The sequence below is a fragment of the Lepisosteus platostomus genome, chromosome 16 (assembly GCF_059453375.1).
Source record: "Lepisosteus platostomus isolate fLepPlt1 chromosome 16, fLepPlt1.hap1, whole genome shotgun sequence".
In the NCBI taxonomy this organism is placed as follows: Eukaryota; Metazoa; Chordata; class Actinopteri; order Semionotiformes; family Lepisosteidae; genus Lepisosteus; species Lepisosteus platostomus.
In genome coordinates, this window is record NC_142626.1 from 1,401,139 (window position 1) to 1,413,786 (window position 12,648).

A 12,648-nucleotide genomic window follows, 5' to 3' on the forward strand; every position below is an offset into this window, starting at 1 on the left:
AACACTCTCCGCCACCTTCCGGTTATATAATCTTAAAAGACCGGCACGGTGCATGGCCCTTCCCCCGATCCAAACCCCGACAGCCCAGCCCAGCCCAGCCCAGCCCCGGCCGGGAACCGAACCGGACTCCTGACCGAGACCATCTCGCCTGCGTCCCGCGGCACCCCGGGTTCCTATTGGCTGAGGATGATGTCACCCGCTGGCCGGGACCCGCCCCCTTCCCCTTGACACACACACAGACCGACTCAGACTACCCCCCCCCCCGCTCTTCCACACACACACACGCACTCTCACGTTCCCCTCGGTGTCTATATTCCAGCAGCGGAGCAGAAGAGCAATAATAGAATTGTGATCTACAGAGTCTGCCCCACAGTACCGCCGAACCCCTGTCTGCGCTCCGGCCCGGCACGGCCTCGCAAGAGCGCGCTGGCAAGGGCACCGCGCCGCACGGTCCCGTGCATCCGAGCCAGGAGATATACACGCGTGTGTGTCCGGGCATCACACACATATATGCACAGATGCGCGTCCACAAGCGCTGCCATACAGCTGGAATTATCCACAACGACCCATGACGCTCCTCCGGAAGACCAGCTCCTAACGTAAGTGGATCCTTATCCGTGCATCTTTCGGACCTGTACCGCCAGTCTGCGAGCCCAGCCGCGTCTGTGCCCTCAATCACAGATGCGTGCACGTAACATACATATAGAGAGATTTGTTTATGCGCGCAGGTATAGATCTCTATTAGACTGCACAGACGCACATATCAAACAGATAAGTCGCTTTTGCGTGTTGATGATTCCTGTGTGCGCAGGGTGCTGTTTTCATAAATGCACCCCCCCCGCCAGACAGAAGCACTGCCCCGTTTATGTGGGTTCGACAGCCGCTCTGCTCAGCCCGCAGTCTGGCGGCGGTATTCATATTTAACTGGGGCTGCGGATAGTCCTGTCCTGCCCCCCAGGACCCCGACCAGAATACTCCCCCCCCCCCCTAGTATTCACCAGAGCCAAACGGCGGCCTGGGAGCTGCACGCGAGCTCCTCGGCGCCCCCCCAGAGACCCCCGGGCGCGCTGTGGCTGTGGGCCCCGGGAGCTCGAGGCGCCCTGGGTGCGTGTCCGCGCAGACATCACACCTGTACGCCTGCCCTTTTGTTTTCTGTTCCACGCGTGGGGGGGGGGGAGTTCTGTTCGTGCCGCCTGTACGGCACCCCGTGTCCTCCGGACGCGTGTTGCTCACAAAGGCTACCTGCCCACGCGCGTCTGCGTCACGGGGATCGAGGGGGGGCAGAAGCGGCAGGCGGCAGTCCGGGTCCGGGAACAGCTCCGCACCTGACCTCATTCTGGAGCCGCGCGTTCGAGTCCGGGGGCATTTCACAAGAGCACCCGCGGGTCCGGCGCGAACGGGAGGAAGGCTCCCCGGGTTTCCTCCTCCTCCTCCTCCTCCTCCTGCTCTCCGCGCGCTCCACACTTAAGACTCGTGCCGCCCCGGGGGCAGGAGGCTGAGGCAGCGGCGCGCGCCTTTTTTTCTTTCTTCTTTGAATCTGGCTTGATGGCGCGTGTCGCTCGCGTGCTGAACCTGCGCGCGTGCGTGCGTGCGTGTGCCGGACACTGACCCCCCCCCGCACGCACTCACACACACACACACACATCCCTGGGCCAGACCAGCGCGTGTTGCGCTCTCCTGGCACGTGTGAGGCAACGATACAATTGCAAGCAGAGTAAACAATAACTGAGTGATCCACACTCTGCCAGAGCTCTCTTCTGGACCCCCCCTCAGAGCTCTGGACAGCTCATGGGGATCCCCTGCACCCCAGCAGTGTGTGCCCCACCTGGGTGATGCGCCAGTCCGCTCCCCACACCCCAGCTCTCAGTGAGGGAGCCAGTTCAGAGAGGGGGGTTATTAGGAGACCTCCTAATATGAGGAGGGGCGGTTCATCTTTCGGCTTTTGCCAAAACCGCCTTTTTCTGTTGTTTTTTTTTGTTTCGTTTTGTTTGGGAAAGACGGGGCTCCCAGCCCACTGCGCATGCGCCCCGGATCAGGCTTCCTGGACACGCCCCTCCCCCCTACAGACCACGCCCACCCGCCATGCTCCGCAGCGCCCCCTGCTGACAGGGGCTCGAACCCGAGACATCGGAGCCGCACTCTGAGCGAGCCCCCTGGAATGAGTTTATGTGCTATTCTGACGAGACTCCTGGGGAAGAGAGCTGTGAATCCCTCCCTCCCCGGTCCGGTCCGGTCCGGTCCGGTCGCTAGCGCTGACGAGCCAGCGAGCGCGGACGCTGTGGGGGGCGGCCCGTTCTCCCGGGAGGGAGAGGGAGAGATGCCAGCGCCCGCACTGCTGGAGCAGGAAAGTGGGTCAAGACGACCTCTTTAGGAGTCCCGGGGGAGACGGGCCTGAAGCACTCTTCCCCATTCTGAGGCCTGTTTCACCTTGACTTGACCAGCCTGGCTAATCAGACTCTCTCCTCTTCATCAGCCACTCTGTCTCGCCTCTTCATCAGACTCTCTCCTCTTCATCAGCCACTCTGTCCCTCTGTCTCTCCTCTTCATCAGACTCTTCTCTTCATCAGACTCTCTCCTCTTCATCAGCCACTCTGTCCCTCTGTCTCTCCTCTTCGTCAGTCTCTAAGTCTATCCTCTTCATCAGCCACTCTGTCCCTCTGTCTCTCCTCTTCATCAGTCACTCTGTCTCTCATCTTCATCAGACTCTCTCCTCTTCATCAGCCACTCTGTCTCTCCTCTTCATCAGACTCTTCTCTTCATCAGACTCTCTCCTCTTCATCAGCCACTCTGTCCCTCTGTCTCTCCTCTTCGTCAGTCTCTCAGTCTATCCTCTTCATCAGCCACTCTGTCCCTCTGTCTCTCCTCTTCATCAGTCACTCTGTCTCTCATCTTCATCAGACTCTCCTCTTCATCAGACTCTCTCCTCTTCATCAGCCACTCTGTCCCTCTGTCTCTCCTCTTCGTCAGTCTCTCAGTCTCTCCTCTTCATCAGCCACTCTGTCCCTCTGTCTCTCCTCCTCATCAGTCTCTCCTCTTCATCAGCCACTCTGTCCCTCTGTCTGTCCTCTTCATCAGTCTCTCCTCTTCATCAGCCACTCTGTCCCTCTGTCTCTCCTCCTCATCAGTCTCTCCTCTTCATCAGACTCTCAGTCTCCCCTCTTCATCAGCCACTCTGTCCCTCTGTCTCTCCTCCTCATCAGTCTCTCCTCTTCATCAGCCACTCTGTCTGTCCTCCTCATCAGTCTCTGCTATTCATCACAGCTCCAGCTCTGCCTGCTCCGGGCTGTGGCTCATCCTGTCTCCTTGCCTGTCTCCCAGGCGGTGATCCCCGATCCCTGATGCCGCCTCTCCCGCTGGACGAGCGGATCGTGATTCTCCAGCGCCCCAAGACCTTGGCCCTGCGCCTGGGGTCCCCTCGGGACGGCCCCGCCCCCCGCTCCTCCTCCTCCACCTCCTCCTCCGAGCGCAAACGGCGCTCTCCGGAGCCGCGCCGGACCCCCCCGCAGCCCCCACAGCCCGGGGCGGGCGCCGGGGCCGAGGGCCACAGGGGCCACACCCACACCATCGACATCAAGCTCTCGCTGGGGGGGGCGGCCCGGGGCGGGCCCGGCGGTCCCGGCGGCCGCAGGGGGGGGCTCCGGGAGCCGCTGGTGTCCCTGCGCCTGGACCTGGGGCAGCAGCCCGAGAAGAGGAGGGAGGCGGGGCCCCCGATCACCCAGAACCCGCACCACCCCCACCGCCGCCTCTCGGGGGCGCTCTTGGGGGGCAGCCTGGGGCTGGGCTCTGGGGGGGGCCACCACAAACCCCAAACTGAGGGAGGAGGAGGAGGAGGAGGAGGCGGCCGGGGAGGGAGAGAGCCCCTCGCCTCCTACCCGCCCCCCGCCAGCTACCCGTCCCGGATCCTCCAGGAGGTGCCCTGCGCCAGCAGGGAGAACATCCAGCCGGGCCTCCCCAGGCAGCCCCCGAGCCGGGCCGGGGCGGCCAGCAGCCCCACCAGCTCGTCCTGCAGGTACTCCAGCCCCGAGCACTCCTGCGCCCTGGACCTCCTGCGCCCCCGGGGCTGCTGGCGGAGCCCCCCGCTGCCCTGCCGCGGCGGCGGCGGCGGCCTGGCGGGGCTGAGGTCCCTGGGGGGCTGCCTGTCGGCCTCCTCCGCCACCAACACCTCCTCCTCCGCCTCCACGGCGTCGGAGTGCCGCGCGGGGCTCCTGCGGCCCCTGGGCAGCCCCGGCGGCCTGCGGCGGAGGCTGGTGGGCGGCTGCCTGCCCTGCGCACCCCTGTCCTCCTCCACGCTGCGGGCGCTGCAGAGCTGTGTGGGCAACTGCCCCCCCTCGGCCAAGTCCGGCGGCTCCACCTGCAGCTTCTGCAGCAGCGACCCCATCGTGACCTTCGACCCCCGCGGCCCCAGGGGCCCGGGCCCCGGGGCGTACACGGCTGGCGACGACGACGACTACAGCGTCCGCACCATCTGGCCCGAGGAGCTGGCCAAGAAGATGACCCGGTCCAAGGCCCAGCACCACATCCCCCTGCAGACCCTGCCCGGCGGCCAGCAGAACAGCGCCGCCGGGCCCGTCGTCCTGGACTGCCGGAACCTGGCCGGCTTCTCCCGGGGCCCCACGCACTTCACGGACGCGGCGGGGCGCCGGCGGCTGCAGCAGGGCAAGCTGGCCGTGCTGGACTTCATCTCCGCCTCGTCCGCGCACGACTCGCTGCAGCGGCTCTGGCCCCGGGAGGCCACCGGCGCCGACGCCAACGGGCTGGCCGACGAGCCCCGCGCGCCGTCCCTCCCCCGCCGCCCGCCCGCCTCCCCCGCCTCCTCCCCGCCCGGCTCCGCCCACGCCACCCTCACCAGGCCCAGCGCCGCGCCGCGGGACAGGGAGGGGCAGCCCCTGCACCTGGTGCTCAACTCCCTCAACAAGGAGCAGGACGAGAGCAACGGGCGAGGTGAGGGGTGGGACGCCCTGGGGGCGGGGGGCGAGGTGAGGGGTGGGACGCCCTGGGAGCGGGGGGCGAGGTGAGGGGTGGGACGCCCTGGGGATGGGGGAAGAGGTGAGGGGTGGGACGCCCTGGGGGTGGGGGGCGAGGTGAGGGGTGGGACGCCCTGGGAGCGGGGGGCGAGGTGAGGGGTGGGACACCCTGGGGATGGGGGAAGAGGTGAGGGGTGGGACGCCCTGGGGGCGGGGGAAGAGGTGAGGGGTGGGACGCCCTGGGGGCGGGGGAAGAGGTGAGGGGTGGGACGCCCTGGGGGCGGGGGAAGAGGTGAGGGGTGGGACGCCCTGGGGGCGGGGGAAGAGGTGAGGGGTGGGACACCCTGGGGATGGGGGAAGAGGTGAGGGGTGGGACACCCTGGGGGCGGGGGGTGAGGTGAGGGGTGGGACGCCCTGGGGGCGGGGGAAGAGGTGAGGGGTGGGACACCCTGGGGATGGGGGAAGAGGTGAGGGGTGGGACACCCTGGGGGCGGGGGGTGAGGTGAGGTGAGGGGTGGGACGCCCTGGGGGCGGGGGGCGAGGTGAGGGGTGGGACGCCCTGGGGATGGGGGAAGAGGTGAGGGGTGGGACGCCCTGGGGGCGGGGGGCGAGGTGAGGGGTGGGACGCCCTGGGGGCGGGGGAAGAGGTGAGGGGTGGGACACCCTGGGGATGGGGGAAGAGGTGAGGGGTGGGACACCCTGACCCTCTTCTTCTTCTTTTGCAATGTGTGTGTGTGTGTGGGGGGGTCCCCTTACTCGTGTTATGATGTATGCATTCTTGGGGCACAGCCAATGCTGGCTGGGGATTTCAAAATCTCTCCGGAAAAAACCTGGAGCGGATCAGACTGCTGCGCACCGGGAGTCTAATTCTCTGAGGAAGTTCGAACCGCTCACCTCGGCCAGCGTCCAGCACTGGACAGTCCATCGGCCTGCCCCGCCCCGGACACGCCAGCGAGCCCTTGCGTTTGGATTCAAATTCCTCTGTTAGGGTTTTCTACTTTTTTTGTAAAAGACGGATGAGACTCTCCCTCCCTCTCCCCAGCCCCGCCGGCCGAGCTCCTGCCCCCCGCTTCCCTGTCCCTGTCGGCCTCGTGGGAGGCGAGTGGCCAGCTGGTGATGACGCCGGACATCGAGAACGCGCCGCTGAGCCCCATCCTGCCCTTCCTGTTCCTGGGCAACGAGAGCGACGCCCAGGACCTGGAGCTGCTGCTGCGCCTGAACATCGGCTTCGTGGTCAACGTCACCACACACCTGCCCCTGTACCACCTGAGCACGGGCCTGGTGCGCTACAAGAGGCTGCCCGCCACCGACAACAGCAGGCAGAACCTGCGGCAGTACTTCGAGGAGGTCTTCGAGTTCATCGGTGAGGCAGGACCGCTCCCCTGCTGCTCATCTCTCCCGTCTCCCTCTCCTCCCTCCTGATCTCTCCCGTCTCCCTCTCCTCGCTCCCGATCTCTCCTGTCTCCCTCTCCTCCCTCCCGATCTCTCCCGTCTCCCTCTCCTCCCTCCCGATCTCTCCCGTCTCCCTCTCCTCCCTCCCGATCTCTCCCGTCTCCCTCTCCTCCCTCCCGATCTCTCCCGTCTCCCTCTCCTCCCTCCCGATCTCTCCCGTCTCCCTCTCCTCCCTCCCGATCTCTCCCGTCTCCCTCTCCTCCCTCCCGATCTCTCCCGTCTCCCTCTCCTCCCTCCCGATCTCTCCCGTCTCCCTCTCCTCCCTCCCGATCTCTCCCGTCTCCCTCTCCTCGCTCCCGATCTCTCCCGTCTCCCTCTCCTCCCTCCTGATCTCTCCCGTCTCCCTCTCCTCCCTCCTGATCTCTCCTGTCTCCCTCTCCTCCCTCCTGATCTCTCCCGTCTCCCTCTCCTCCCTCCTGATCTCTCCCGTCTCCCTCTCCTCCCTCCTGATCTCTCCCGTCTCCCTCTCCTCCCTCCTGATCTCTCCCGTCTCCCTCTCCTCCCTCCTGATCTCTCCCGTCTCCCTCTCCTCCCTCCTGATCTCTCCCGTCTCCCTCTCCTCCCTTCTGATCTCTCCCGTCTCCCTCTCCTCCCTCCTGATCTCTCCCGTCTCCCTCTCCTCCCTTCTGATCTCTCCCGTCTCCCTCTCCTCCCTCCTGATCTCTCCCGTCTCCCTCTCCTCCCTTCTGATCTCTCCCGTCTCCCTCTCCTCCCTCCTGATCTCTCCCGTCTCCCTCTCCTCCCTTCTGATCTCTCCCGTCTCCCTCTCCTCCCTCCTGATCTCTCCCGTCTCCCTCTCCTCCCTCCTGATCTCTCCCGTCTCCCTCTCCTCCCTCCTGATCTCTCCTGTCTCCCTCTCCTCCCTCCTGATCCCTCCTGTCTCCCTCTCCTCCCTCCCGATCTCTTCTGTCTCCCTCTCCTCCCTCCCTATCTCTCCCTCTCTTCCCTCCTGATCCCTCCTGTCTCCCTCTCCTCCCTCCCGATCTCTTCTATCTCCATCTCCTCCCTCCAGATCTCTCCCTCTCTTCCCTCCTGATCTCTCCTGTCTCCCTCTCCTCCCTCCTGATCTCTTTTGTCTCCCTCTCCTCCCTCTCCTCCCTCCCGATCTCTCCCGTCTCCCTCTCCTCCCTCCCGATCTCTCCCCCTCCTCCCTCCCCATCTCTCCCGTCTCTCTTTCCCCCTTTCCTCCCTCCCCTCTCCCTCCCTCTTGATGTCTCCTCTGTCACTCCCTCTTCCTCTGCTCCTATCCCTCTCCCTCTGCTCCTCTCTCTCTCTGGAGGCAGAGGTGTATTCTAGCCCTTCACCTGTCTGACCTGCTGGCCTGCTGTTCCTGTGTCTCACCAGAGGAGGCGCACCAGTGCAGGAAGGGGGTGCTGATCCACTGCCAGGCGGGGGTGTCGCGCTCGGCCACCATCGTCATCGCCTACCTGATGAAGCACAGCCTCATGACCATGACGGACGCCTACAAGTATGTGAAGGGCAGGCGCCCCGTCATCTCGCCCAACCTCAACTTCATGGGCCAGCTGCTGGAGTTCGAGAACGACCTCAACTCCGGGGTCACCCCCCGCATCCTCACCCCGAAACTCACCGGCGTGGAGACTGAGGTCTGAGGGCTGGGGGAGCTGGAGGGGGGCCCTCACTGCGAGTCGGCCGCCGTTCGCGATCAAATTGGAATCCCACTGCCACTGGCTGCTGTTCCTGGGGGTTTCTGAGAGGGCTGTGTGAGTGTGTGTATCCGTGTGCGAGGGTGCGTTGAGTGTGCGTTGATGTGTACCTGTATGTGTGTTGTGTTTGAAGGTGTGTGAGTGTGTGTTGGTGTGTACCCTAGTGTGTTGGTGTGCATGTTGTGTTTGAGGGTGTGTTGGTGTGTGCCTGCGTGTATGTTGTGTTTGAGGGTGTGTTGAGTGTGTGTTGGGTTCAAGGCTGTGTTGAGTGTGCGTTGGTGTGTGCCTGTGTGTGTGAGTCTAGCTCAGGCCCTGCAGGATGTCTTGGCTGTGTCTCCAGAGGTTGACGTCTGGACCCCTTCAAGATCTGTAGTCTCAAATCCTGAAGGATCCGGGAGCAGAGGAGCTGACCTGAAGGAGACGGGCCTGGAGGTCGTGGGTCATATACCTGCCATGACCTTATACCACCACGTGTGCAAACACTGGCCTGAAGCCATCTCCCCCTCCTCCACCACCCTTCTTTTCAAAACCGTGCCAAGATTTTACAGCCCAGGGAATTCCACCCTCGGTCCCCCTCAACGTCCAGGAGATGCGCTCGGACTTTCTGGGAAGACCTGAACTGGATGCCTGGCTATGGGCTAATCCCGATCCGGGGGCAATGAGACTGTGGCAATGACATAGCAGCAGGCAGAGGGACAAAACGGGACTTTCCAAGATGAAACAAATGGGCTAATTCCTGTTTTTTAATTATTTGTCTGAAAGAACTCTGCTTTGGGGGAGTACAGCGGGGTGGCGGACTCCCTCACAGTGGCTGATTACAAGCGAACACCCCCACCCCCGCCAGGACAGCGCACCCTAGAGAGCGGGAGGTCTCAAGTCAGTTCTATTTTTTTATATTCTGGGGAAACGTGCAATAAAATAACTGACCTGAAACTGAGCAGGAGCGGAGTGGATAGACAATGGGGGTTTGTTGGCCTCAGTTTCTCTGGTCTCCATGGCTTGGGCAGGAAGAGCTCAAGAGCCAATAAAAACGTGGAAGAGCAGCTACCCCAGTACCCTGGGGGTGGGGTCTGAAAACCCCCTAACGTACACCTCGGACTGTGATTTGGGATTATTCTGCCATTCCTAATCCTGCTTTTCTGTCTTCTTTGTTTGGAGCCCATCTCCACTCTACCTTCAGCACTCAGCACTCTATCTTCATTCAGCCTTAAGCACGAGCTCCCCTCCTCTGATCTGTGGTTTAGATTGCCAGTAACTTCAAATAAAGTCTTCCACCATCACCAGAGTCAGTCTAGATCGCCCGTCACTACTGAAGAACTCCTCACCATCACCAGGGCTGTAGAGAGTCAGTCTAGATCGCCCGTCACTACTGAAGAACTCTCCACCATCACCAGGGCCGCAGAGAGTCAGTCTAGATCGCCCGTCACTACTGAAGAACTCTCCACCATCACCAGGGCCGCAGAGAGTCAGTCTAGATCGCCCGTCACTACTGAAGAACTCTCCACCATCACCAGGGCTGTAGAGAGTCAGTCTAGATCGCCCGTCACTACTGAAGAACTCTCCACCATCACCAGGGCTGTAGAGTGTCAGTCTAGATCGCCCGTCACTACTGAAGAACTCTCCACCATCACCAGGGCTGTAGAGAGTCAGTCTAGATCTCTAAAAGGGGGCTGGTGGACAAGTCCTGGGCCAAGTGAGTGGAGACAGAGCCTTCCTCCAGCATGCTGGGGGATGAAAACCAGGCATTAGGAGCCTATGGGGATAGGACAGAGGGAGCCGCTCCTTCCCAGAGCTGGTCAAGAGCCAGGGGTCGTCCTCCGAGCCCCTGAGAGGGGAGGCAGCCGGGACCGCCGAGCGGACCCCCCCTTCCTCGTGTCCCCCCCGCCATGATCCCCCCCGTCTCTGAAGAGCACCGTGCAGCGACAAGACAAACACACAACGCACCGCTCAGGACTGCCCCTTTCACCTTGTCTCGTCGGGATCAACGGAGAGAAACGAGAGGGACGGGAGGCGCCCGGAGGAGGAGGAGGAGGACTGGCCTGCAATAATGATCGACTCTTCATCAGCGAAGGAAGACGTGCACAGAGGGGGAGACGGGTGCCCTCGGCTGCCGTGATCAATCCCAGAACTTCCTGCATCTCCTCCCCTAATCCCCATGTGTGTCCCCGTCTCTCTCCTCCCCTAATCCCCATGTGTGTCCCCGTCTCTTCTCTCCCCTGATCCCCATTTGTGTCCCCGTCTCTTCTCTCCCCTGATCCCCATGTGTGTCCCCGTCTCTCTCCTCCCCTGATCCCCATGTGTGTCCCCGTCTCTCTCCTCCCCTGATCCCCATGTGTGTCCCCATCTGTCTCCTCCCCTGATCCCCGTGTGTGTCCCCCCGTCTCTCCCCTCCCCTGATCCCCGTGTATGTCCCCCCGTCTCTCTCCTCCCCTGATCCCCATGTGTGTCCCTGTCTGTCTCCTCCCCTGATCCCCATGTGTGTCCCCATCTGTCTCCTCCCCTGATCCCCGTGTGTGTCCACCCGTCTCTCTCCTCCCCCGATCCCCGTGTGTGTCCACCCGTCTCTCTCCTCCCCTGATCTCCCTGTGTAGGTGTCCGTCTCTGTGTTAGAGACCTGCTATCACTGCTAATTCCTCAAATGCCATACTATGCATTTTAAGTATTTTTTTTGGGGTGGAAAGAACAAAGACAAAGAGCTTTATTGGTAAATTTCACTGTGAATCCTTCTTGCTGCCTCCTGCTCATTGTTCCGTAGTCTGGGGGACCCCAGTGTCTTTGGGGTTTCTATGGCCCACTACTGAAAAAGTGGGATTTCTGTTTGGAACCTGGTGCTTAGCGTCTGTGAACACACAGGATGGGAGGAGTACCTGGTGTGAACCCTGTCCCCCGTCTCTGGGTATCCGAGCTCCCTGGTGTGTCTAGCAGCGCCACCTAGTGGGCGCCTGCAGAAGGGCGAGAGGGGAACATGGGAGCCCGCTCTCGCTCGGCATGCTGGGAGACCAAAGGGCTGTGTCTACTGCAGCTGCAGAACTGGGGAGGAGGGGAGCTGTGAAACCCGGGTTCCAGGGCAGGAACGGGTTAACAACAGGCCTGATCGAGCCATCGGAGCGATGTCCAGCAGAGACAGTGTCGCTGCTGAGGAGCTCCACTGGGCACGACTCTCTCGCTGTCCGGTTCTCTCGCCTCGCTCCTGAACTACCCGATTGAAACGCCACCAGGCCGCACAGAGGCCTACGCGCTGCCTCAGCTGCACAGACGCTCACGGGCTGACGGACCTCCGGTGACAAGTTAGCGAGAGACACCACTGAAGCGGGGAATTAACGACGTCCATTTTCACTCGCTTTGAATCTCTTCGGTCTGAAGAGCCTGCCCAGCTGGAGCCTGGACCCAGGAGGAAACCTGCCCTCGTTGCAATACCTGGTGCGGCCACAGGGGACGCGCCACTGGCCACCTGACCCTGGGCAGTCGCGGACCTGCCGCGGTTTCGTGGGTTTTGGCCCTGTCTGCCCGCTCAGCTCACGCCTGGGTACGTGGGGGGGTGGGGGGGTTATCGCCGTTGCCTCCTGCTCCCCCTCGGCTGCAGCTGAACCCTGGAGCCTGCCCTCACCCCCACTAATCTGAGTCTTCCTGATAAACGGCCAGGGGGTCGCAAACCGCGCCGTGGCCCAAACTCCCCTTCCACCCCCCCGGCCCGTCATCCGCCTCCTTCCTGTTGATTTTGCACAAGACGTGAAAGGCAGACGCCTTTATATCGTTGTTCATTGTTATCGTTATTATTCCGGGGGACTGATGTCTTCCTTGGGAACTTCCCCCGCCCAGCTGCCCGACCGATTCCGACTCTTCTCTGGGGACAATAAACCCCCGCATGTCTGGGTGCGGATCCGACTGCTGCCTCTGGGGCGGAACGGGCCGGACCGGACCCCTGCTCTCTCTCTCCTCGTGTGCCAAGACCCAGGCGGAAGCAGGATCCTGGCCCTTCCCCTGGGAGAAGGGGGTCATTTCCTGGGAAAGCCCCCCCAGAAAAAAACTAAGAATGGAATACGGAACGTTAAATCCCAGGGGGGTCGCCTGCTTCACACGTCGGATAAGGATTTGAATTCAATTCACAGTGCAGAGAGAGAAGGAAAACCAGCAGCCGTTTCTGGGGGGGGAGAGGAGCCCCCCCTACAGGACATAGGGGGAGGACAAACTCACCGGAGGGCCAGAGGTCCAGAGGCGGTGGGGAGGGATCGGGATCGGGATGGGGATCGGGCTCGCCTGCCGTGTAACGGATGTCCGGGTACCAGCGACGAGAGAGCGACCAGACTCGGAAACCAAACTGCAGCAGAAACATGGGGGGGGAAAAAGGCTAAAAATAAATAAAACTCAAAGATTGACGCCCCACTGGTCCCCTGCTGGTTATTTGTCTGGGAAGAGTTTTGGCCACAATCATGTGTTAAAGACTTTCTTCCCCACATCAGACGTGCTCTCAAGTGACTCCTCCAAGCCCAGAGCCTGGCCAGTACCTGGAGGGGAGACTCCTGGGAGAGCTGAGGCTGCTGCTGGGAGAGGTGTGAGTGGGGCCAGCA

At 62.3% G+C, this 12,648-nt stretch overlaps 1 protein-coding gene across 1 annotated transcript; it reads left to right on the forward strand.

Annotated features, from left to right (window-relative positions):
* The first annotated feature begins 248 nt into the window (after positions 1 to 248).
* Positions 249 to 12,463, forward strand: LOC148646614 (uncharacterized). The gene is made up of 4 exons (XM_088608916.1): positions 249 to 599; positions 3,319 to 4,941; positions 6,007 to 6,327; positions 7,761 to 12,463. The coding sequence occupies exons 2-4, from the start codon at positions 3,339 to 3,341 to the stop codon at positions 8,024 to 8,026; spliced, it is 2,190 nt and encodes a 729-aa protein (XP_088465042.1). The 5' UTR covers positions 249 to 599; positions 3,319 to 3,338; the 3' UTR covers positions 8,027 to 12,463.
* The last annotated feature ends 185 nt before the right edge of the window (positions 12,464 to 12,648 follow it).